The 27087-nt window shown below is 40.4% G+C and overlaps 1 protein-coding gene across 1 annotated transcript in view; it reads right to left on the reverse strand.

Moving 5' to 3' along the window:
• Window positions 1–362: 362 nt before the first annotated feature.
• LOC126470347 (putative glutathione-specific gamma-glutamylcyclotransferase 2) overlaps window positions 363–27087 on the reverse strand; it is a 32001-nt gene continuing 5276 nt past the window's right edge. Inside the window, exon 3 of the mRNA XM_050098136.1 lies at window positions 363–895. Coding sequence (XP_049954093.1) covers window positions 491–895 — 405 coding nt within the window. The 3' untranslated portion in view covers window positions 363–490. The remainder of the gene's footprint in view (window positions 896–27087) is intronic.

The following is a 27087-nucleotide window of genomic DNA, read 5'->3' on the forward strand; positions in this document are numbered from 1 at the left end:
TGCTAAAAGGATGGACGTACAAAAGCATTAGCCTTTCTTGTTCCTACATTACGTACCATATTTTTCATAAAAAGGATAGTTTCTCATAACCTCATTTTCACAGATCAGATGCCGAACTGCACACCAGACAGCTCTCTCATCACTTGAAATTTTTTCGCTGACGTGTAAATGAAAATGAGTACTTGAAACCGATGAGATTCTGTACAGGAATAAAACACCAGGGTCGCTGCAGTAGGCAAACTTGTCTTGAGAAGTCAATTGACAAATGAAAGTTGATCATGTAAAAGGAGCTGTAGATGCATCTTTATGATTTTACCTTACTCCAATGGATGATAAAAGTAAAGAAATATTCTGGGGAGGGGGGGTGGGGGGTGGGGGGGTGAAGGTCAGGAGGGAGGAGGAAGGTGGCATAGAGGAACTATAGAAAGTCAAATCAGGGCATACATCAAAGTTGTATAGAGGCCCAGAGTATCTTAACTTCAGTTTCTGCTCATGCTTTGGCAGTAGACTCTTTGTTGCTTTGTATTTTTCGTACAGCATTTTCTAAAGCAAAGAGATGGGTATCATCATAATGAGGTGCAATGCGTCTCATTTCTGCTGCGAGGTTGAACAAATATTCTGCATTACTGCCACTCGGTCCATGAGCACTTGCAATGCATGCAGCTGTTTCCTCAAAAGTTTCATTTCTCATGAAAAATTTATTATCTTCTGTGGCTATGTACAGCACTACTTCAAATGGATCGAGTTTGGTTATTTCTTGTGTTGTCTCAATTGCTACAGGATAAAATAGTGCTGTGGTTTTGGTATAGCCATCCTTCTCACGAAAATCCAGATGCGAGACAACATTTTCTTCGTCCTCTTTGTCTATCTCGTATGTCACACCCCAGATCACATCCTGGAACAGGAAACAGTACTGCATGAACTATCTTTTTCTACTTGTTGAAAAACACAGAAAAATCAGGCAAAAGAAATTAAATATGAAACTCATGAAATACAATCCTGCCTAAGCACAACTATAAACAAATTAAACAAAGTTTTGGAAGGCTTGCTTAAATGCTTAGAATTACAGAACTGTAGTAAGTTCAATGTATATTTAAACTTTCATGTTTTATTCATCAATGTAGTTAAGCAACCATTAATCATTAATTTATTTATGAGCAGACAAGATTTTTACAGACCATAGTAGTACTACACTGCATTTCCTACCCTACCTCCAATCATTCATCGCAGAGCGTAACATGAATGTAAAAATGAGAGAATTAATGCAAAGTCTTGTCCTGGTTAGGTCCTGGCTTAAGTACAGGGTAATTCAGAAAAGCCAGAACCATAAATATTTATGTAGTTTGTGTTAAAAATAATTATGAGTCCTCTGTGTTGTTGATTGTCTATAGATTGTTGTTCATAGCACTAACCTTGGGAAATGTCTAGTAGGACATCATCTCCAGACTCAGCACACGCACGCACCCAAGGGTGTGCATTAGTGTTAGGTGACATTTACTCAATTTGACATGTTGCTCATGCATGAGCAGCATCATATTATGAAGCTTACTTCACAGTAAAATCTTAGAAGCAGTGTACTGAGATGATCCACGAGAAATTCTCTGATGTCCCTATCCAGAGAAAACAGCAGTTTGTGAAACACGAAGTGTTAATGAAAGGTCTGTAAACTGTCAACCTGATGTGTTAACACCTGAATTTATGGAGTTTTCAGCAGTCTCTGCTGTGGTCGGTTGGTTTGGGGGGAGGGGACCAAACAGCGAGGTCATCAGTCCTATCGGAGCGGGGAAGGAAGTCGGCCATGTCCTTTCAAAGGAACCGTCTTGGTATTTGCCTGAAGTGATTTACGGACATCACGGAAAATCTAAATCAGGATGGTCGGATGAGGGTTTGAACTGTCACTCTCCCCATTGCGTGTCCAGTGTACTAAACACTGCACCATCCCACTCGGCGAGTTTCTGCTGTGATTCCCCAGTAAATCATTTCATCAGTTGTCTAATGAGTGTGGAGCATCTTATTAAACCTGCCATGGAGCCACTACATGTCTCAGGTTATGGCCGTACAGAGTTCAGGTAGTTCAAGAGCTATATTCTTTGGAGTCAGAAAAACCTGTCTCCTATTGTCAGTGGTTTAAGAGCTCGCACAATGATGTGAATAATATGCTGAACAATACATTTTTCAGTGATGAAGCACGGTTCCACTTACATGTATGTTTTAAACAGATGGAATACTTGCATTTAAGCTGCCAATAATCATCACACATTACACAAGACGCAACTTCACCTACAAGAAAATGGAGTATGACGTGCCATATCTAGCCAGTGAATTGTTGGACCAATATTTTGTAACAACTGTTTTTTCCGTTTGTGCAGGGAGATCAAGAATCAGTTCACAGCCACACTTTAAGTGAGTGAACGTTACTGCTGGTTTCGAAAAGACAGTGTAACATGTCACACCGTCAATGAGACGATGATGCTCTAAAAATATGTGGGCCTCCCACTCACCAGATCTAACTTCCCCAGATTTTTTTTTTTTTTTTTTTTTTTTTGGGGGGGGGGGGGGGGGACATCATGAGGAGGTACACTACAATAATCCAAGAATGCTGGAGAGTAAAGAATCACATTATCACTGCCATAAAAGAAGTCACAGTCTATATACACAATGAGTATCTGCATACCTTTGCCATCTAGTCAATATGTATTTACTACAAAATGGGGGACAGTTTCAGCATCTTTTAAATACCTTTCTAAATGTATTAAATGATATTGATAAAGAATATAGTAAATAAGTGTTGGAGTTCTGGCTTATCTGAATCACCTTGTACTTTACTGCAGCTTTCAGTAATCAAACTCTCCAAGCAATTTGTATGCCAGCAGGAAATTGCAAATGGTCCCCCCCTTCCTCCCTCAAGACCAATTCTTCAATCGGTTTTTCTTTGCAAGAATCATTGTCATTGTCGTCGTAAATTTTTTCTGTTTCTAATGTTACAGCAAGATGCACAATTTTTCCAGCATGATTAAAGCTGGCAGGAATGTGGCCAGAATTTCAGTGAAGGTGATGGCCACACACAGTAGGAAAAACTGCCAACCACTGGCAGTCATACAGCCAGGTACAAACGCTAGAGTTTTTTAAACCTTGTCAAGGAACAAGCGTAGCAGGACATTTATAGGGCCGATAACATAGATGACAAGTATAATGCTTTCTGTAACACATTTCTTATGCTCTTTGAGAGTTGCTTTCCATTAGAACGTTCTACATAGGACACTAGCAGTAAAAGACATCCTGGGTGGCCAACTAGTGGGATAAGGATAACATGTAGAACAGAGGGAGAATTACATCAAAATGTCAGAAATATTCACAATCAAGGAATATGTGGTATGCAAATAGAATAGCTAATTCACAGGACAAAATTAAAACCATGTGGTCAGTTGTGAAGGAAGTGTTTGGTCATCAGCACAAGGTTGACAATATAAAGTCAGTTCGTAGTAAAAATATTTCCGTTACTGATAAATCAGATGTATGTACAGTTTACATACTTTTCTGAGCATTGCTTGTGAATTAAAGAAAAATGTAGTTTCTACAGGGAATCCTATAACACTCTTGGCAAATGCCTTTCCGAGATTTATGTCTGAAATATTCCTCTGTGATATGGGACAAGGGGGAGATTGAGTCAATAATTAAATCACTGAAGACTAAGGACTCTCATGGATATGATGGAGCACCTAGCAGAATATTAAAGTACTGTGCTGCACATGTTAGACCAGTATTTAGCCATATTTGTAATTTTTCCTGTAGGAACAGTCAGTTTCCTGAAAGATAAAAGAACTCAGTACAGCTGCTGTATAAAAAGGCAGAAAAGGATAATGCAGACAATTTTAGACCTATTTCTATGCCATCAGTGTTTGCTAAAGATAATGAAAAGGTTGTGTATGTAAGGATAATTGGTCATTTTATATAACATAATTTGCTATCAACTGTACAGTTCGGTTTTAGAAGTTGTTTAACAATTGAAAATGCTACATTCTCTTTTCTCGGTGAGGTACTGGATGGGTTAAACGAAAGGTTTAGAATGCTAGGCGTATTTTTTTATTTAACTAAGGCATTTGATTGTGTTGATCACAAAATAGTGCTCCAGAAGTTGAACCATTACAGAATACGGGGAGTAGCTTACAGTAACAATAACAACAGACAGCAAAAGGTAATTATTCACAGTGTTGAGAACGGCTGAGATGTGGGGTCCGGGTGGATACGGTCAAATGTAGAGTGCCCCAGGGATCAGTGTTGGAGCCGATCCTGTTCCTTATTTATATAAATGATATGCCCTCTAGTATTATGGGTAACTCTAAAATATTTCTGTTTGCCAATGACACTCACTTGGTAGTAAAGGATGTTGTGTGCAACACTGGTTTGGTTTCAAATAGTGCAGTTCATGACATAAGTTCATGGTTTGTGGAAAATAAACTAACAAATCACAGTAAGACTCAGTTTTTACAGTTTCTAACACAAAATTCAACAAAACCTGACCTTTTCATTTCACAGAATGGGCATATGATTAGTGAAACTGAACAGTTCAAATTTCTAGGTGTTCAGGTAGACAGAAAACTGTTGTCGAAAGCCCATGTGCAGAATCTTGTTCAAAGCCTTAATGCTGCCATTTTTACGATTCGAATTGTATCCGAAGTAAGCGATCGTTCGACATGAAAACTATTCTACTTTGCTTATTTTCATTCACTTATGTCTTATGGTATTATGTTTTTGGGTAACTCTTCCCATTCTGAAAGGATATCTCTCTTAGAAATGGATGGTTCTGGCAACAAATGGTGTAAGTTCGTGAACCTCTTGTCGACCCCTGTTCACTGGTCTGGTTATTTTGACATTGGCATCTCAACATATATATTCTTTACTGTCATTTCTGGTTAACAATATCAGCTTACGTCCAATAATAAGCAGCTTTCACTCCATTAATACTCAGCAGAAATCCAACCTGCATTTGGATCAGACTTCTGTAATTCTTGTGCAGAAAGGCGTGCAGTATATAGTGCTGCATCCATTTTCAATAAGCTAACACAAGAATTCGAAAATCTTAGCAGTAATCCACACACTTTCAAATCGAAACTGAAGAGTTTCCTCATGGGTTTCTCCTCCTATTCTGTTGAGGGGTTCCTTGAAAAATTAAGCTGATTCGTAAGTAATATTTGTTGATTGCATTTACTTAAAACTTATAGCTTGACTTTTTTTGGGTTCATAAACATTTTATTTTATCTGTTATTACTTTTATATTTTAATTTCATGCACCGTGTTTATTACTTGCTCATTGTCAGGAAAGCCAAAGGCAACAGATGAAACTGTGAATCCCCCAATACTAAGTGACTGATAAAGTGAAAGTTCGTTCTCCCACATTAGGAACTGAAGGAATGTCTACTTCACCCCCCCCCCCCCCCTCGAATATCAGTTAATTCATTTGGAAAATTTGTCTATAATTAAAACTGACATTTCTAAAAATAAATACAAGGACCATGGATTCATGTTCTGTTGTTTTAGTAGCTGTGGCAGATAGAAATTACTGCTTAAGATACATTTATGTGGGCGCAGTGACAGATTCAGAAAGATACTCAAGTTTCTTCAAGCATGCACAATTTGGCATTTCAGCAAGTAAATGCTATATTTTGCACTGGCCACAGATGGAAATGTTGCATTTGTTCACATTATACTTACAACATGTTGTGTACTTCATAACTACATGAGGATTGTTGATGAATAGAAATTTAAGGACACACTGACATGTCCACTACACAATTCATATTAAGCATGTCTGCATGTGGAACTAGACACAACACAACTGGAAACATTGTCAGAGACCATTTTACAGATATTCTGTTCTAGTCATTGATCAGTGCCTCGGCAAAAATGTAGTAAGTAGTAAATCTTTAATGGTCTTGTAATATGAAGAACTACATCATAAACAACATGAAGTAAAAAATTACACATTTTTATAACCTTCTACCTATTTTGTAAACATTTATCCAAGAGGGAGCAAAATCCTAAAATTGACAATTCTGTTATAACTGATTCAATGAGTCTGAAAAGTCTGTCATGCCCCAAGCACTAATTTTTACAGGGAGCAGTTGTCTGATGGCACTCTCCATGCTACTCTAGCCTGTGCAAACCTCACCTCCAAATAACTACTGTGACTTACATCCATTTAAACTTACTATTTTCACCTCTGCCTCCCTTTACAATTTTTATCCCCCATAATTCCCTCTAACACTAATTTGACAATTCCTTGAGGTCTCAGAATGATACCTTCTTTTAGTCAAGTTGTGCTATAAATTTCTTTTTTCCCCAACTGTATTTAGTACCTCCTCACTCGATACGTGATGTAACCATCTACATTTACATGACTACTCTGCAATTCACAATTAAGTACCTGGCAGACACTTCACTGAACCACCGTCACACTATTTCTCTACCGTTCAACTCTCTAACGGCACATGGGAAAAATGAACTTTAAAATCTTTCTGCATGAGCTCTGAGCTCTGTTATTTTATTATGAAGACCATTTCTTCCTATGTAGGTGGGCACTAACAAAATATTTTCACACTTAGAGGAGAAAGTTGGTGATTGAAGTTGCTGAGTGAGGTACTACACGTGTTCATCAGATTACCAATTCCCTCAAGATGACTGAACGTGTTGAGCAATTATACTGCATCGAATTTTGTCAAACCAAAGATTCAGCAGGTGTTTAAGAAGAGCGATGCATGTAACAAATTAAGTAGTGGTTCAACCAATTCAAAAATGGCCACACATCAGCGGAGAGCGACCAGCGTTCTGGCAGGCCCCAAACTGCTCAGAGTGCAGCTGTTGTTGAGAGGGTGCAAAATTTGGTGATGGCAGTGCATTGTTTGTCTGTGCGGGAGATTGCCCAAGAGGTTGGAGTGAGTAAAGATTCTGCACATGCAATTTTGCACGATGATTTGAACATGCACCGAGTGGCTGTGAAATTCGTGCCCAAGTTGTTGTTGCCAGAACAGAAAGACCTCCGTTTTGACGTTGCACAGGACCTTCTGGACACCACCAACACTGATCCTGGGTTTCTGAACACCGTCATACCTGGAGATGAGTCATGGGTGTACAGAAACCAAAAGACAGTTGTCACAATGGAAGCATCCCGAGTCTCCAAGGCCGAAGAAAGTGCGGCAGGTGCGAAGTAAAATCAAGGTGATGCCGACTCTTCTTTGATGTTCGTGGAATTCTGCATCACGAATACGCACCAGAAGGACAAACAGTGACAAAGGAGTACTATCAAGATGTTCTCCAACAACTCCGCGATGCAGTTTGGCGCAAAAGACCAGACATGTGGACAGCGAAAAAGTGTCAACTGCATCACAACAACGCCCCCGCACATTCAGCCCACTTGATCCAAAATTTCTTGTCCAAATAAGGAATTACAGCTATTCGCCAACCTCCCTACTCTCCAGACATGGCTCCTTGCAACTTCTAGTTGTTTCCAAAATTGAAGACACCACTGAAAGGATCCCATTTAGAGAGTAGAGAAGAGAATGTGGAACACGACGACAGAGCTGAACACCATTCCAAAAGAAGACTTCCAGAGGTGTTTCCAGCAGTGCAAGGATTGGTGGGCTAAGTGTGTGCAAGCACAAGGGGCCTACATTGAAGGGGATTAGGGTCCCAACCCCGTCAGGTATTCGAAATATTTTTTCTGGCCAGAGGTTGGATACTTTTTAGACAAGCCTCGTATACAAGCAGAGAGGTTTGGGTCTCAGAGGCACCTAGAATGAATAGTCGGAATCCCTAAATTGCGCGCGCGCCACACACACACACACACACACACACACACACACACACACACACACACACACACACACACACACACACACCAATCATTCCCCATGTAACTGACTGTCCGCAGGGCTGGTATGAAATTAATGTTGAAAGCCATTCCTTTTCTCCACCTACACAATTGCCAACTGATGGTGCATGGTATACTTCGAACTATTGCCATCAGTACTCTGTTCTCATCTAAGAAGCGAACCCAGTCCCTACGTTCTTGATCAGTTCACAAACTGTTCAGGGAATGTTGTATGACAGTGGAATCACCACAGTTCATACTATGCGCCAGTTCTCAAGTATCCTAATGCTGATGAGTGTAGGTTAAAGCATTAAAAGATCTTCTTCAGAACCTGATGAGTCAGTGTGTTCACGAAGTCTTTTGCGGTGGCATGATGGCATAAAATCTTTGCTGTTTTCGAGCTGCGTCAATTGCAATAAAATTCTCAGTTTTCTTGGAATTAATGTGGCTTGGAAGAAGATTTTATCCTGACGACACAGTAATGTTGAAAACAAGAAAATCATTTTCTCACCACCCTCTGTCTAACGGTATTATCAGCATACACTGCTGTCATGTCTATTGATTCGATTTACAGCTGACTGTGAAAAAGGTCCAAAGAAATATCAAGGATGAACACCTAGCTCCACATATTAATAGGGAGAACCATCTAATGGCTTACAAAGCCTTAATTCAATCTGTTAAACATGCTTGAATAGTTAAATTAGAGCATTCCTTTTCCTAAATAAAAGAAGCTATATTGATTCCCTACACAGCTTAGTGTCAAATTTCAATCAAGGTATATATCAATACCATTTCCATTTATGTCAACAGTGCCAGATTCCTAAAGGAATCCAGTAGTTACGTTAGTTCACTTGTGGCTGGAGGCAATACTTTACAGTTGAAAACAACACTGTCAACAAAGAACACAAAATTCCATCGCTGATGGAGCTATTTTATAGATACTTTGCGGGTATCGATAACCTTATCACATGGAGAGCAGGGTTGGGGGGGGGGGGGGATGAGGATGAGGAGGAAGGAATTTTGAGGTTTCCATCTCGGTCCCACGAGGAGCTACGGAAATAAAAGTCCACCTAGACACAGCCACATGTGCCTAGATAAGCCTTATACAACTGAAGTGTGGCAGGTCCCCCAGAGGTTGTTAGCTAGTGAATGTTCCACCTCAACAGCCATGCAGCTCATCAGCACGCAGCACACATCGATACTGAAGGCTTCTCTCTCTCTCTCTCTCTCTCTCTCTCTCTCTCTCTCTCTCTCTCCCCCCCCTTCCCCTCCCTCCATGTTTTCATCATCCTCATGATCTGGACAGTCAAGTCAAGATCCCTGTTCCTTGTGACACACAACGTTCCACTGCCACGCAGCGCGGTGCTCACTGAAGCACCCAGAGCTTATGATGACAGAGGACTGGTGGCACTTACCGGTCCCCAACTCAGAAACCCTGGAGTTATCAAGCCCATATCCAGCAAACGAATGCGGAATCCCCAAGGGTGCCTGTTGTGTTTTCTGATTTAAGTTAGTTCTACCTCTGTGTCAGGGAGTCACACCTAGTGATACGTGGCTGGCGACCACGGGGCCCCGAGCTGAGTCCTGGCATTGCTTCCACTTACTTATGCCAGGCTCCTCACTTATCTTTCCTATCTGGCCACCCTTGGCCAGCTCTTGTTCTTTTCCGACCCTGACGCTATTAGGTTTCGAGGGCTAGGGGTCTTTCATTTTCCAACCTATACTTCTCATGCAGCGTCTGACCCAGAGCGGCCGGCTGCAAAAGGCGTCTGTATCCCATGTTAGGGGCGGCCTCCAGAACTGCGGAAGGCAACGGAATACCACCGCAGATTATCTTCCATGCATAATGCAGTCTCCATTTTATGCACAGTGTCCGGAGGTAAAACAGTCCCCCATCCCCCATTCGGATCTCCGGGTGTGTGTGTGTGTGTGTGTGTGTGTGTGTGTGTGTGTGTGTGTGTGTGTGTGTGTGTGTGTGTGTGTGTGTGTGTGTGGGGGGGGGGGGGGGGGGGGGGGGACAACTTGAAAGGAGGCAAAAAATCAAAATGAGAATTGGTACCTGGAATGTCAGAACTCTGCTACAAGCAGGAAAACTAGAAAACCTTAAAAGAGAGATGGAAAATAATCATATGGACCTTGTAGGAGTTGCTGAGGTAAGATGGAATGGACATGGAGAGTTGCAGTCAGATGAATATGTATTCTACTACTCAGGAGGAGAAGTAAAAGGAATTAATGGAGTAGGAATGATTATGACAAAGGAATTGGCTAAATGTGTGGAATGTGTAGACTATGCAAATGACCGGGTTATTGGTGTAAGGCTGAAAGGAGCACATAAAGGTTTACTGATTGTCCAGGTGTATATGCCAACTTCAGAACATGATGACCAAATTGTAGAGGAAACGTACAATGTAATAGAGAGAATAATGGACGAAAATAAAAAATGCTGCAAACTAGTAATGGGAGACTGGAACGCCATTGTGGGAGAAGGGAAAGAGGGAAACATGGCAGTCATGGTCTTGGAAAGAGAAATGAACGAGGTGAATGGTTAATTGACTTCTGCAGGGAAAGGCAGCTGATAGTGGCAAACACATGGTTCAAGAACCATAAGAGGAGGCTCTACACTTGGAAATCACCAGGGGATAAATACAGAAACCAAATCGATTTTACACTAGTAGAAGAAAGATACGATTCTACACAGAGTACGCGAAAGAACTTGCCCCCCTTCTAACAGCCATGTACCGCAAGTCTCTAGAGGAACGGAGGGTTCCAAATGATTGGAAAAGAGCACAGATAGTCCCAGTCTTCAAGAAGGGTCGTCGAGCAGATGCGCAAAACTATAGACCTATATCTCTTACGTCGATCTCTTGTAGAATTTTAGAACATGTTTTTTGCTCGCGTATCATGTCATTTCTGGAAACCCAGAATCTACTATGTAGGAATCAACATGGATTCCGGAAACAGCGATCGTGTGAGACCCAACTCGCCTTATTTGTTCATGAGACCCAGAAAATATTAGATACAGGCTCCCAGGTAGATGCTATTTTTCTTGACTTCCGGAAGGCGTTCGATACAGTTCCGCACTGTCGCCTGATAAACAAAGTAAGAGCCTATGGAATATCAGACCAGCTGTGTGGCTGGATTGAAGAGTTTTTAGCAAACAGAACACAGCATGTTGTTATCAATGGAGAGACGTCTACAGACGTTAAAGTAACCTCTGGCGTGCCACAGGGGAGTGTTATGGGACCATTGCTTTTCACAATATACAGGGTGATTCAAAAATGCATGTAAATATTTTAAGGGTGTATTTGTGAGGTAAATATAAGACAAAAATGTTCTATAAATGTTTTTCCATAAACGTTTAATTCCAGAGTTATCGTTAAATACGAAAGTCATGTCCGTATCAAAACGACGGCAGTGCAAGCAGCAGGATGCCATATTCTGGTACGTAATTCACATACGTATCTCCCAACAGTTGATTCGAAACTGCATGAATAGTGTTTGTTTTTGTTTGCACGTGATGTTTACTCCTACTGTACGGAAGATGGCGCTGATGTTGTTGGTAACGGAAAAGTACGTCCTGTCGTTCATTCATCGTCGGAAGGCTAAAGGTTTCGTGCACATGATGTACTCAAACAGTGAGTATGCTGATATGCACCTTGTGTATGGTGCAGCAGATGGAAATGCACTTGCAGCAAGACGAAGGTACAGTGAGCTGTTTCCAGGAAGACGGTTACCAAGTCATCAGACGTTTGTATCTGTGGACAGACGTATGCGGGAGTATGGCATTCGTCCTGGGCCACATTCAGGTCGACCACTTGAGCATGCAGTGAACGTCGAGGAACATGTTTTGGACCTGGTAGACCAAGATCCATCTATCAGTACGAGACAAATTAGTGCAGCTGTACGACTTCCACAATCTACTGTATGGCGGCTGCTTCGGAGACAACAGTTGCATCCATTTCACCTGCAAAAAGTGCACGAATTGACACCTGAAGACTATCCTCGCCGTCAGCAATTCTGCCAGTGGTTACAAGAGCGTCATTTGAATGATCCAATGTTCATTCGGCGGATATTATTCACAGATGAGGCCATGTTTACTCGTGCGGGTGTAATCAATTCGCATAATATGCACCAGTGGGCTGTCGAGAATCCTGGCGCGAGAATTGTGCGTGGATATCAACATCAATTCTCCATAAACATTTGGTGTGGTATTGTGGGGAATTACTTACTCGGACCTCATGTTCTGCCTCCAAGGCTGAATGGGCACGCGTACTGCGAATTTTTGGAGGGAGAATTGCCTGGATTGTTACAGGATGTCCCTCTTGCAACACGAGCCACCATGTGGTTTATGCACGATGGTGCTCCCGCCCATTACAGCCGCAACGTAAGGGCGTACCTCAATTCTGCGTATCCACATCGATGGATAGGTCGCGGAGGACCAATTGCTTGGCCAGCCAGATCACCGGACCTGAACCCTTTAGACTTTTATTTATGGGGCCGACTAAAGACATTGGTGTATTCTTCTGCAGTACCGAACAGAGAAGTGCTACAACAAAGAATTGAAAGTGGTTGTGAAATTATTCGTGGAGAGTTGAACGGACTGTGTAATGTGCAGAGATCATTGATGCGACGAGCACGGGTCTGTCTGCAAGTTCAGGGACAGCATTTTGAACATGCATTGCATTAAGATTTGTGCAAATACAGTACAGTACAGTACAGTCTGTAAAATGCTTCAATTTTCCTTAGTTATTGTGCATTGCTGTAGTTCAATCAACAGGACCTAAATTAATACAGTGTTCGCGAGGAATTGTTTCAGTTTGTTACGTCACGTTTATTTATCAGTTTGCGTTGTTAGTCCAAATGCACTGTAATTAAACTGTGAACTCTGGGAATTAAATACCTTACGTTGTATTGAATGTATTATCCTGTTTTGTTCATAACTCTGTAATAAGCCAAGTATGGAAAAAATTGTATAGAACATTTTTGTCTTATATTTACCTCACAAATACACCCTTGAAATATTTACATGCATTTTTGAATCACCCTGTATATAAATGACTTAGTAGATAGTGTCGGAAGTTCCATGCGGCTTTTCGCGGATGATGCTGTAGTATACAGAGAAGTTGCAGCATTAGAAAATTGTAGCGAAATGCAGGAAGATCTGCAGCGGATAGGCACTTGGTGCAGGGAGTGGCAACTGACCCTTAACATAGACAAATGTAATGTATTGCGAATACATAGAAAGAAGGATCCTTTATTGTATGATTATATGATAGCGGAACAAACACTGGTAGCAGTTACGTCTGTAAAATATCTGGGAGTATGCGTGCGGAACGATTTGAAGTGGAATGATCATATAAAATTAATTGTTGGTAAGGCGGGTACCAGGTTGAGATTCATTGGGAGAGTGCTTAGAAAATGTAGTCCATCAACAAAGGAGGTGGCTTACAAAACACTCGTTCGACCTATACTTCAGTATTGCTCATCAGTGTGGGATCCGTACCAGGTTGGGTTGACGGAGGAGATAGAGAAGATCCAAAGAAGAGCGGCGCGTTTCGTCACCGGGTTATTTGGTAACCGTGATAGCGTTACGGAGATGTTTAATAAACTCAAGTGGCAGACTCTGCAAGAGAGGCGCTCTGCATCGCGGTGTAGTTTGCTCGCCAGGTTTCGAGAGGGTGCGTTTCTGGATGAGGTATCGAATATATTGCTTCCCCCTACTTATACCTCCCGAGGAGATCACGAATGTAAAATTAGAGAGATTAGAGCGCGCACGGAGGCTTTCAGACAGTCGTTCTTCCCGCGAACCATACGCGACTGGAACAGGAAAGGGAGGTAATGACAGTGGCACGTAAAGTGCCCTCCGCCACACACTGTTGGGTGGCTTGCGGAGTATCAATGTAGATGTAGATGTAGAATGGAATCGAGAAGGTGCACACATTACCAGGTGCAGATATTAATAGTGACCACAACTTACTTATGGCAGAAATAGAAATAAGAATGAAAAAACTGAAAAAGGCGACAATGGTGAAGAAGTGGGATTTAGAGAAGATAAGGTCCAACAAAGAACAAATTACAGAAATGCTGTCTCAGGACTTTCTAAACACATTACGAGACAAAGAAGCACCTGATAATGCCAACGAGTACTGGAATATGCTGAAAGAAGGAATCATTAAAGCAGGACAGCAAAATATAGGATATGTAAAAGGGAAAAGGTCAAAAAAACCATGGGTCACACAAGAAATGATTTCCAAGATGGAGGAGAGAAGAAAACTGAAAAACAAGAACACTGAAGATGCAAGAAAGATACACCGAAGGTTAAATAACGAACTGCGAAGAGAAACAGAGCAGGCTAGGAAGAAATGGCTAAAAGAGGAATGTGATGAAATTGAAGACCTGGACAGGAAGGGAAGATACGACTTACTATACAACAGAGTAAAGACTATGATATGGGAACAAAACAGAGCAGGAAGTGCTACTATGTAAATTTTGAGTAAAGACGAAGAGTTAGTGTACAAAGATCGTGACGATGTCCTCCAGAGATGGGAAGAATATATAAAAGAGCTATATGACACAAATAGCAAACCAGAAACTCTGGAACTTGAATCACACAACAGTGTAAGTGATGAAGAGAAAGGACCGACCATCATAATGGAAGAAGTAAAGTCTGCCATTGCAGCAATGAAAAATGGCAAAGCAGTAGGTACAGATACAATACCGGGAGAAATACTACAATGCTTGAACCACAATGGAATAAGAGAAATATTGAGGTTATGTAATAAAATATATGACAGTGGTGAATGGCCTGAGGACTTTTTGACAACAGTTTTTTTTTTTTTGTCATCAGTCTACTGACTGGTTTGATGCGGCCCGCCACGAATTCCTTTCCTGTGCTAATCTCTTCATCTCAGAGTAGCACTTGCAACCTACGTCCTCAATTATTTGCTTGACGTATTCCAATCTCTGTCTTCCTCTACAGTTTTTGCCCTCTACAGCTCCCTCTAGTACCATGGAAGTCATTCCCTCATGTCTTAGCAGATGTCCTATCATCCTGTCCCTTCTCCTTATCAGTGTTTTCCACATATTCCTTTCCTCTCCATTCTGCGTAGAACCTCCTCATTCCTTACCTTATCAGTCCACCTAATTTTCAATATTCGTCTATAGCACCACATCTCAAATGCTTCAATTCTCTTCTGTTCCGGTTTTCCCACAGTCCATGTTTCACTACCACACAATGCTGTACTCCAGACGTACATCCTCAGAAATTTCTTCCTCAAATTAAGGCCGGTATTTGATATTAGTAGACTTCTCTTGGCCAGAAATGCCTTTTTTGCCATAGCGAGTCTGCTTTTGATGTCCTCCTTGCTCCGTCCGTCATTGGTTATTTTACTGCCTAGGTAGCAGAATTCCTTAACTTCATTGACTTCGTGACCATCAATCCTGATGTTAAGTTTCTCGCTGTTCTCATTTCTACTACTTCTCATTACCTTCGTCTTTCTCCGATTTACTCTCAAACCATACTGTGTACTCATTAGACTGTTCATTTCGTTCAGCAGATCATTTAATTCTTCTTCACTTTCACTCAGGATAGCAATGTCACCAGCGAATCATATCATTGTTATCCTTTCACCTTTTATTTTAATTCCATTCCTGAAGCTTTCTTTTATTTCCATCATTGCTTCCTCGATGTACAGATTGAAGAGTAGGGACGTCCACTCTTATTATTCCCTCTTGTTTGTTGTACATATTGTAGCTTACCCCTATTTTTTCAGGATCTCGAACAGCTTGCACCATTTTATATTGTCGAACGCTTTTTCCAGGTCGACAAATCCTATGGAAGTGTCTTGATTTTTCTTTAGCCTTGCTTCCATTATTAGCCGTCACGTCAGAATTGCCTCTCTCGTCCCTTTACTTTTCCTAAAGCCAAACTGATCGTCACCTAGCACATTCTCAATTTTCTTTTCCATTCTTCTGTATATTATTCATGTAAGCAGCTTCGATGCATGAGCTGTTAAGCTGATTGTGCGATAATTCTCGCACTTGTCAGCTCTTGCAGTCTTCGGAATTGTGTGGATGATGCTTTTCCGAAAGTCAGATGGTATATCGCCAGAATCATATATTCTACACACCAACGTGAATAGTCGTTTTGTTGCCACTCCCCCCAATGATTTTAGAAATTCTGATGGAATGTTATCAATCCCTTCTGCCCTATTTGACCGTAAGTCCTCCACAGCTCTTTTAAATTCCGATTCTAATACTGGATCCCCTATCTCTTCTAAATCGACTCCTGTTTCTTCTTCTATCACATCAGACAAGTCTTCACCCTCATAGAGGCTTTCAATGTATTCTTTCCACCTATCTGCTCTCTCCTCTTAATGTTACCACCGTTGCTTTTAATGTCACCAACAGTAATGATTCCATTACCAAAAAAAAACAAGGAACCACGAAATGCAGCGAGCACAGGACAATCAGCCTCATTTCACATGCAGCCAAAGTGATGTTAAGAATAACTAATAAAAGACTTGAAAAAGTAATAGAGGAGAATCTCGGCGAGGGGCAGTTAGGCTTTAGACGGAATACGGGTACCAGAGATGCAATAGGTCTCCTACGAATCTTGGGAGAAAGGTTTATTGAAAAAGGAAGAGACCTATATATGTGCTTCATCGATTTAGAAAAGGCATTTGACAATGTGGTTTGGGACAAGCTGGCAACTATTATGAGGGAAAAGAGAGTGGACTGGAAAACCAGAAGACTTATAAACTCATTATACCTTACTCAAAAAGTTTCAGTTAAAGTGAGAGGAGAAAGTACAAACTGGATCAGACTAGGGAAAGGAGTAAGACAAGGATGCTGTTTATCACCTACTCTTTTTAACCTGTACTTGGAAAATATGATTGACCAATGCTCATTAGATGGCAAAGGAGTGGAAATTGGAGGAAGAAGAGTAGGGTGCTTGAGATTTGCTGATGACATTGTCCTTCTAGCCACAGGGGAAAAAGAATTACAGGATTTGGTGGACACCATTGCAACTAACGGAAAAAAATATGGAATGAAAATTAACACAAATAAAACAAAAGTATTAGCAATAGGAGGAAATAAGGAAATAAAAATTGTGCTGAATGGAGAAACACTACACAGGTGCAAAATTTTAAGTATCTTGGAAGCAGGATAGACACCGACTGGAAGTGCACCACAGAAATTAAAACAAGGATAGCAATGGCAAAAGAGGTGTTTTATAAGAAAAGGAGAATCTTCTGCAGCGGTCTGGACAGAGAACTCAGAAAGAGACTCATAAAATGTCTTGTATGGAGTGTTGTTCTATATGGCGCTGAAACATGGACTATGAGGAAAAAAGACAGAAAGGCTGGAGGCTTTTGAGATCTGGACATGGCGGAAGATGGAAAGAATAAGTTGGATGGACAGAGTTAAAAATGAAAAGGTACTGAGAAGAGTGCGAGAGAAAAGACAGTTACTAGATGTAATAAAGAGAAGAAAAAGAAATTGGATTGGGCATATATTAAGAAAGAATGACGGACTGATAAAAACAGTTTTAGAAGGTTATGTAGAAGGGAAAAGGAAGCAAGGAAGGAAGAGATTCCAGATACTGGATGACATGATGGACGGTACAACATACAGCAGCCTTAAGAAGGAAGCAATGGATCGCAGAAAATGGAGAGGCAAAGGACCTGCTAATATAGCAGATAACTGATGATGATGACCTCTGTGTCAGTGATGACCATTTTTTGGTTAGGAGGAGACGAGCTGAGGGCTTTGTTTTCTGATGAAAGCTAGTTCTGTCTTGGTGCCAGTGATGGCTGTGTTGGTTAGAAGGTGCCAGTCGAGGGCCTGCAACCAATCTGTGTGCTAGACACACTGAACCTACACAGGGAGAGTTATGGTCTTGGATGTGATTTCCTATGACACCAGGAGCACTTCTGTGGTTATTCCACTCACTGACTGCAAAACTTTATGTCAATCTGGTGATTTGAGATGTCATGCTGCCGTTCATGAACAGCATTCCAAAGGGCATTTTCCAACAGGGTACCGCTTGCCCGCATACTGCTATTGTAACCCAACATGCTCTATAGAATGTTGACATGTTGCCTTGGCCTGCTCGATCAGCAGATATGTCTCCATTTTAGCACACACAGGACATCATCAGATGACTATTCCAGCGTCATCCACAACCAGCATTAACTGACCTTGTATTGACTAACTGACACAGGCATGGAACTCCATCGCACAAACTGACATCCAGCACCTATAAGACACAATGCATGCATGTTTGAATGCTTGCATTCAACATTTTGGTCATTACACAAGTTATTAATGTACCAGCATTTCAAATTCACTATGGCTTATATTGTGCTTACAATAACCTGTGATCTTGCAATGTTAATCACTTCGATTGGTTACCTAGACAAATGTGTTCCCAAAACTTCATTACTCAACATTAATTATTTTTTTGTATCAGTGGAAATTATTAAGAGTACTGGCCCTATAACACTTCCTTGGGGTATGTCCAAAGTTATTTTTACATCTCAGGATTTCTCTCTGGCAAGAATGTGTGTGTGTTCTGTTTGCTACAAACTCTGCAATTCAGTCACACAGCTGGTCTGATATTCTGAACACATATTTTGTCCATTAGCAGGCAGTGCAGAACTGTTATTAAACACTTTCAGGAAGTCAAGGTCCATGACATCAAGCGGGATGCCAGTGTCTACTGCTTTCGGGGTCTCGTGTATGAAAAGGGAGAACTGGGTTACATACAATCATCGTTTTTGGAACTAATGCCCATACTTACACAGGAGAGTTCTGGTCTCCAGAAATGTCATAATACACAAACACGAGATATGTTAAAAAATTCTACAACAGAATATCAGGGGTACAGGTCTACTGCTTTGTACGGTTGGTTGACGACCCTTGGAAATGACTTTCAGTTTCTTCCAATCGTTAGGAATGCATCGCTTCTCCAGCAACCTATCTTACACTGCTGTTAGAGTTCTTCGACATATTCTATGCAGAAACACACTAGTAACCTGTCAGGTCCTGAGACCTTTCCTCTGTTGAGTAATTTCAGTTGTTTTTCTATCTAATAACGACTTACTTCAATATCAATGATTTTGATGTTTGTGTGATGATTTAAATGAGAAACTACAGAGCATTCTTACACAGTGAAGCAGTTTTGCAAAAAAGATATTTAGTATTTCAGCCTCTGTGTCATCCTCCATTTTGATGCCATTACAGTAACAGTGTCTGGACACATGGCTTTTATCTGTTCACTGATTTAACCTAAGATAAAAAATTCTTAGGTTTTTCTGTCAAGTCTGTTGACAGAATTCTACTTTCAAATTCACTGAACACTTCACATATGGCTCTCCTTACGCTAACTCTGGCTTTCTTCAGTTTTTGTTTGTGAGGCTTTAGCTATATTAAATTTGCTGTGAAGTTATCTTTGCTTTCACAGTAGCTTTCTACCATGGCTGACAAACCAAGGCAGGTCTTGTCCACCTCTCACAACTTCGCTCAGCACATACTTGTCTACAGTGTATTGCAGAACGTTCTTGTAATTTGTACACGAAAGCTAAAAATTGTCAGTGCAGCAGATGAAATCTTCATGTTGACTGCTTAAGTAATCTGAAATCCGTTTCTTGCCACTGTTGCTATTATATAACAACCTTTCTTTATATTCTTATTTACAGCCATATTCTGAGGTCCTGTAATGGCATTATGATCACCAATTCCCTGTTCTACACTAACAGAGTCTAAAAAAGTTCAAGCATGTTGGTGGATACGGGATCTAATATGTTGCCTTCATGAGTCTGGTCTCTCATTGGCCGCGTAAGTTAATTTTCACACAAGACATTTAGAACGATTTCACATCATTCCCTATCCATACTAACTGCTTTAAGGACTTAACTCTCCCAGTCTATAGCTGGTAAGTTGGAACTTCCACCTAATACTATAATATGATCAGGAAATTAATGTGAAATATTCTCCATGTTTCGTCTCAAATGTTCTGCCACTACTGTTCCTGAGGCATGGGGGTCTACAAGAGTATCTGATAACCATGTTTGATCCCCCTTTAACGCTTGCCTTCACCTAAATTATTTCACATTCACCAGACATTATCTTACCTTTAATGACTATTAACATGCCTCAACCACTAGTGTTCAAGCTATCTTCAGGATACACACTCCAATCCCAATTTACAATTTCAGTGTGAAATATTTGGCTTCAGTTAGCTTCCTACCTAGTACTATATGCCTATTGTTATCATTCATAAGCAAAACATTCTGGGAGCTTTCCATAGATGTTCATGTATTTAACTAATATCATACTAACCCATCAGTTTAATAAATGATTGCAAAATATTGGCACCAATTATCTACAGAAGAATGAAAAATACTATTAGAATTCAACTTTGGGGAAGACCAGTTTGATTTCTGAAGAAATGTAGGAATGACTGAGGCTATACTGACCCTACAACCCAACTTAGAAGGCAGGTTAAAGAAAGACACTTATGTTTATACCATGTTAACTGAATCTTCTGTCGGTTTTGGTAGAACATTATAATAAATGAAAAGCACTAGTTTGCTTTTGTTCTACAGTATTACATTTATTGTGTAGACCGGTTTTCAGCTTTCAAGGCCATCTTCAGACATTTACTGACTATTGTCGCCATAGAAGTTATAATGTTTTGTACATGACATTGGAACAGAAGTTACACACCTAGATTGAAGTAGAAATGAACAGTAAATAACATCTTACACAGTGTGGTGGTAATGTAATGTAAAAAATAAAAAGTTGATCAGTAAATAAATATAAACAGAGTAAACAGGAAACTAACACAAAACTGGAACAGTAAGCCTACATAACAGTTTATATTAATAAATAAAACCAATAAAATAACATAAAATTTGTGCTTGACAAGGCTACTTCAGGAGATACAAAACATGGCAAGATACACAAAACAATTCAAAGAAGAAAGAATTATCAGTGTAGCTACAGAATATATATGTGGAACTTCAGCGATAGCAATAAGATAAACAGAAAAGAATACATGCAGGAAAATGGAGGAATGTGAGGCAACATACACTAAATGTCATCTCTGAGAGTATGGTGGTGCTGCATTTGAAAAAGTAAAAGGTTGACAAGTACACAAATATAAAATGAGCAAACAGGAAAAACATTAACACTATACTCAAAACTATGCCTATGTAACAGTTTGTTTTAAATAAAAGAACCAAGTAAAATAAAAACACTACTTGAGACAATGATAAAATAAAAGAACTCAATGAATACAGTAAACTGGGGAATACGTAGGACCAGACCATGTGGGAAGCAATGAAAAACACAAATGATTATGTGAAGTTTAGGAGAGGGGAAGTGTTAAGCTGTGTCTGAACATTTAAGATTAGACCTGTACTGTCAGCTAGATGTTTGTTAATTTCCAGGGCTTCCAACACATTGAGTTTTGGCCTTTGTTTGTACCATCACATGCTCAACAAAGCTGCATTTATGTTCAGCAGCCTAGTTGCTATGTCTCTGCCTGACTGACGAACTGTGATACGTTCTACATGTATATACAATGCAGACTGACAAAAGCATTAAAAGTGTCTCTGAAAACAGAATTTTTTTAACATCAAGCATTAAATTATTTGAAACTTCCTGGCAGATTAAAACTTTGTGCCGGACCGAGACTCGAACTCGGGACCTTTGCCTTTCGCGGGCAAGTGCTCTACCAACTGAGCTACCCAAGCACGATTCACACCCTGTCCTCACAGCTTTACTTCCGCCAGTACCTCGTCTCCTACCTTCCAAACTCATATCAGCGCACACTCCGCTGCAGAGTGAAAATCTCATTCTGAATTAAATTATTTGTTAGGAATACTTTTCTGAAGACATTTGTATATAGCATAACCACATACAGAAGTGAAACAGGGACAGCAACTAGGTCAGGCAAGAAAGGAATAAAATCTTTTAAGATCGTTGAAAGCTGATTGGGTATATCAAAACCACTAATGAGGTGATGAACTGAACTGAGGGGAAAAAAGGAATCTAATGAAGGACACACCCTGAGGCATTAAAAAATCATCAATTTGGTAACGGAAGGGAGCGTAGAGCATAACAATTGTCGAGGGAGACCAAGATTTGAATACATCAAACAGGTTCAAATGGATGAAGGCTGCAGCAGTTATGCAGAGATAACAAGGCTCGCACAGGATGCACTAGCATGGAGAGCTGCATCAAACCACTCTTCCAACTGAAGATCACCAAAAGAATAAACAACAAATCTGATATTAACCACAATGCAGCAGTTGCAGAACGTAAATATTTAATATCTGGGACATGTGACTAAATTTTAAGGTTCTTATCAAGAATTTATGAACTTTATATTGTAGGCATAATCCATATCAATCCAGGCAGTGGGGTCTAATTTCATAGCCTCAGAATTGAATTCAACATATGTTACAATTCTGCTCCAAGTAAGAAATCCATATTTTGTTTTGTCCAAAAGAATTCCTGACCCAAGACACAGGCTGGCAAAGACAGTGGCCCAGGTACCATTTCACATATGTGATTTTTGGTGTAATTTTTAAAATGCTAAATTTCTGCAACAGTTCCTGACATTGCATTGCTTATTTTTTATTTGAAAGATAGTAACTTTATTACTGAAATGATATCCTTGGTTTGTAGGTGTGTGTCAAGGTTCTCCTGGCTGGTAGTCTTCTAAATTTTCTTAATTAACTTAAAAACATGCCAATCCAAAAAAATTTTCAGATTTTTCACTGTTCATCAGTACAATGTAGTACTGCATTCTCTTTATTGCCCTCTTATTGCCCTCCAAGGCAAACTATTCTGAGTTCCAGACATCCAACAACTGATGGCGTACAGTTGATTGAAGGTCCAGTTCTGGAACCACCATTTCCAAAATCTGCAACCTGGGAGCCAACTTTGCCAAGCAGTCCGCCTGTTGATTCCCTGAGACCCCAACATAGCCAGGTGTCCAAACAAAGACGACTGGCCATCCAGCTTGATGGAGGTCAGAAAGAAGATCCTGGACAGTTGTGACTAGTGGGTGACGAGGATAACATGATCTATAGCCTGAAGGTTGTTGAGGGAGCCACTGCTGATTAAAAGCATCTTGCCAATGCAAGAACGAGAATGGCTGAGGGCTCATTTGCTTGCCACCAATTCAGCAGTTCATACACTGCATCCATTTTCCAAGGAACATAGTTCACTGCACCTTGCATGTGTGTATGCAAAACTGGTTCATCCATTGACCATTAAGCTGTCAGTGCATACCACTTCCGAACCTGGAAATGCATTAAGGACACTCAGGAACAAGTTTCAAAAGACCGTGCAGTCAACTGAATCCTTCAGTGCAAAGGATAAACAGACAGTGCTTCAAGTTTAGTTAACTTGTATTGCATGAAATTTTAAAGCAAGAAAGGAGAAATAATGTTTGGCCAACTAAGACCTCAGAAATGGCAGGAGAATATTCAGATTCACAACCTATAATGAGGAATATTTATGCCTGCGTGTAGGACTGTGACTAGTTGATTGCAGTTATGCACATTAGTTATGAGTTAAATGAAATCATCATGAACTTTATGCTACCACATGGACCAGATGCTGGATACAGGTTTTCTGCTACAAGATAGCAACATCACCATCAGTGCTCACTTCTGGTTCACAGTGTTTTAAAGTTTGTTGGTGCCTCATTTCCCATAGGTTTAACAGGAAGGCATCACTGAATATCAAGTGGAGATACTATGCAGATGAACATATTTTTAGTTCATCGAGTTGTTAACTTCAGTTGTAATCAGTGTGCACAGATGGTGTGTGCTTTGGAATCTGTATGTTTTTGAAACTTGGATTTATAGTTTGGAATTATTTAATACGTTTGAAAGCTGTGCCTATTACTCATTTCTTGGCACACTTCAAGTCGATATTGTCTCTGGTCACTTGACAACACTTTTGGAATGAATTTTGTGGACACTCGACGCATGTTCAGATCTTCAGTTAAATTGACTGAACTGCACAGAAACCTAAATTAAGTCCATCAGCCATCTCCCTTATTGCACGTCTACGATCAGAGCGCACTAAGTTGCGAACTTTCACAACATTTTCATTCATTTTTGAGGTAGAAGGACGGCTGGACCGTGGTTCATCTTCAAATGATTCGCAGACATTTTTAAATCTATTGAATCAGACAAAAACATTTGACTGGCTCATACAATTATCTCCAAAAGCTGTTTTTAATAGGTCATAAGTATCAGAAGCCGATTTCCCGGTTTTAAAACAAAATTTCACACAAACTCGTAGCTCAGTTTTTACATCCATTTTCATGCAGACAGAACCTGGCAACAAGCCCTAACAGAGCTGCACTCAACCAGCTGCCACAATGAATTGAATAAAGGAAACAGTGTTTCCTGCCAGAGAGCGTTCAAGGACATGGCAATGACTCCCTCCCCACCCTCCGTGTACCTTCCTGCCAAACCAGTAAACAGTAGCAGATCCATTCTTAAAATTTTTCAATCACACCTTGTATTCCTCTTTGTCGGAAAAGGAGGAACAGTATTTATTATTGTGTATGCTCATACGATGCCAGTTCCAATTCATATGAAGTTGGAATCAGTAAATGAACTCCACCCGTTTATTTAACTATCATCAATGTTTATAGTAAACTACGTTTTTCTGGACTAAAAATGACCCAGATTTGTTAAATAGAGTAATTACAGGTGATGAATCATGGCTATATGGATATGATCCTGAAACCAAAGTGCAGTCTTCACAGTGCAAGACTCCAGGTCCACCATGACTGAAAAAAGCACTGCAAAGTCAGTCAAAGGTAAAGACAATGTTGGCGATTTTTTTTTATTCTACCAGTCGAGTGCATCATGAACTTACCCCTGGAGGACAGACAATTAACCAGGAATACTACATGTGTGTCCTTGAGCGTTTGCGCTAAATGGTGTGGAAGAAAAGGCCTGCACTGTGTAAAGACAAGAGTTGGGTGCTACACCATGACAATAGGCTCATCGTGCCTTCTCCATCATTCAATTTTTGACCAAATTCAAAATTCCTGTGCTTCCACAACCACCATATTCCCCTGATTTGGCCACTGTGGACTTCTACCTGTTTCCTAAACTGAAGTTTTCACTGAAAGGGAAGCTATTCGATTCGATTGAAGACATCCAGGCAAATACGGAAGGCGGCCTTAACACACTTCATGAAAAAAACCTCCATGAATGTTTCCAAAAGTGGAAACACCGTTGGAGTCGGTGTGTTCAGTCACAAGGGGACTATTTTGAAGGAGATGCATCACAGTAGCATGTAAGTACCACAATTGTACAATTACAAGCCCATTCTTAAAACTTTCCAATCACATCTCTTATATCCTTAACATAATGCATGGCAGTTAGCTAAATTTACACTGTACAAGTAGGTGTGACACACATCATGAAAGGTACTTTTTATTTCTAAATCTACATCCACACTTGGCAAACCACTGTGACGTGCATGGCACAGGTACGTCCCATTGTACTGGTTATTAGGGCTTTTTCCCCATTCCACTTGCATACTGAGTGTGGGAAAAGTTATTGTTTAAATGCCTCCATGCATGCTGTAATTAATCTAATCTAACCCTCACAATCCATATGGGAACAGTATGTAAGGGATTTTAGTATATGCTAAGAGTGATCACTTGAAGCCAGTTCTTTTAACTTGGTTAGTGGACTTTGTTGGGATAGTTTCAGTCTATCTTCAAGAGCTTGCCAGTTCAGTTCATCCAACAACTCAGTGACACACTCACGAGTCAAACAAACCTGCGACTACGCATACTGCCCTTCTCTGTATACATTCAATGTTCCCTGCCAGCCCTATTTTGTGAGAGTCCCCCTTTACATTTTGCCTCCCAAGAATTTTCAGTCCCCGACAAAAACCTCATAAACGTCCCATACTAAATTCCCTCTAGTAGCAGCCAGATGGCAACTGAATTTTCTGAGTAAGTGAAGCCACTTAATTACTTCTACCTATAACACTTTGGAGTACAGCGTTTGTGCAAGTTGAACACTGTATGTTCTTTGTTGTAGAATTCATGCTGCTTTGACAGACATGGAGGTGATTTTGTGCAAGATAGCTCTCTATGCTCCAAACATGTCCTGGAGTTTTACTACAGAGGGAGGCGACTAATACATTTCATCTAATCTACCACTTGTCCTGTACATGGATCTACGCAGTGCTCTCTCCAGAACAGTCTTCTGGTCAAAGGGATCTGAGGCAAAAATAGTTTATGAGTGGTGATGATTCAACGTCCTTGTAGAAGCTGACAGACTATGTTGCATCTTAGTGTCTTCTAGAATTTGAGATTTCAGCACCATTTGCAGTGTTACAGGATCTGAATGGTGACCAGATTCTTAAATTTTCTTTTTTGAAGGAACATTTTAATACAATTCACAATTTCAGACCTTGCCAACAACATGCATATAGATATTATCTTTCGTCCTTCATACATATGACAAATTCCTTGTAGATCAAAAAGTGGCCTGTGAGCTTCATGCACTGTCCTCCTGGCAAGAAAACATCAACTTCTCTGCATTTTGTACTTCATTTTGAAATTAGGCTCCCAGATAAAAAGACTAGGTACGCCAAAGCCAATTTCTAAAAATCTTTAATAATTCTTTCACTTTTTTTAAAGAGTTTAATTTATTTGCCCAAATGTGAGCCACAACTTCTATGCATGCTAAAAGTTTCTGGCAGACTAAATCTGTGAGCCAAATGGGGACTTTAACCTGAGACCTTTGCCTTTCACCAGAAAGTGCTCTACAAAACTGGGCTACTGAAGCGCAACTCTTGACACACCCTCACTTCTGCTCGTCTATCATTTCCTGCTTCCAAACTTCACAGAAGTTGTTTTGCGAAACTTGAAGGACTAGCATTCCAGGCTGTCGCTCAGTGATGTCTCCACAATATCCTTTCTTCCAGGAGTGCTAATCCTCTAAGTTACACAGGAAAATTTCAGTGAAGCATAGAAGATGGGAGATGGTATACTAGGGGAAGTGAAGCTGTGAGGACAGGTTATGAGTTGTGCTTGGGTTAATCAGTTGGTAGAGCACTTATTCACAAAAGGCAAGAGTCCCAGGCAGGAGTCCTGATCCAGCACAAAGTTTTAATCTGGCAGAAGTTTCATAGTAGCACCACATCACTGCAGA

Source organism: Schistocerca serialis, chromosome 3, assembly GCF_023864345.2.
Source record: "Schistocerca serialis cubense isolate TAMUIC-IGC-003099 chromosome 3, iqSchSeri2.2, whole genome shotgun sequence".
NCBI lineage: Eukaryota > Metazoa > Arthropoda > Insecta > Orthoptera > Acrididae > Schistocerca > Schistocerca serialis.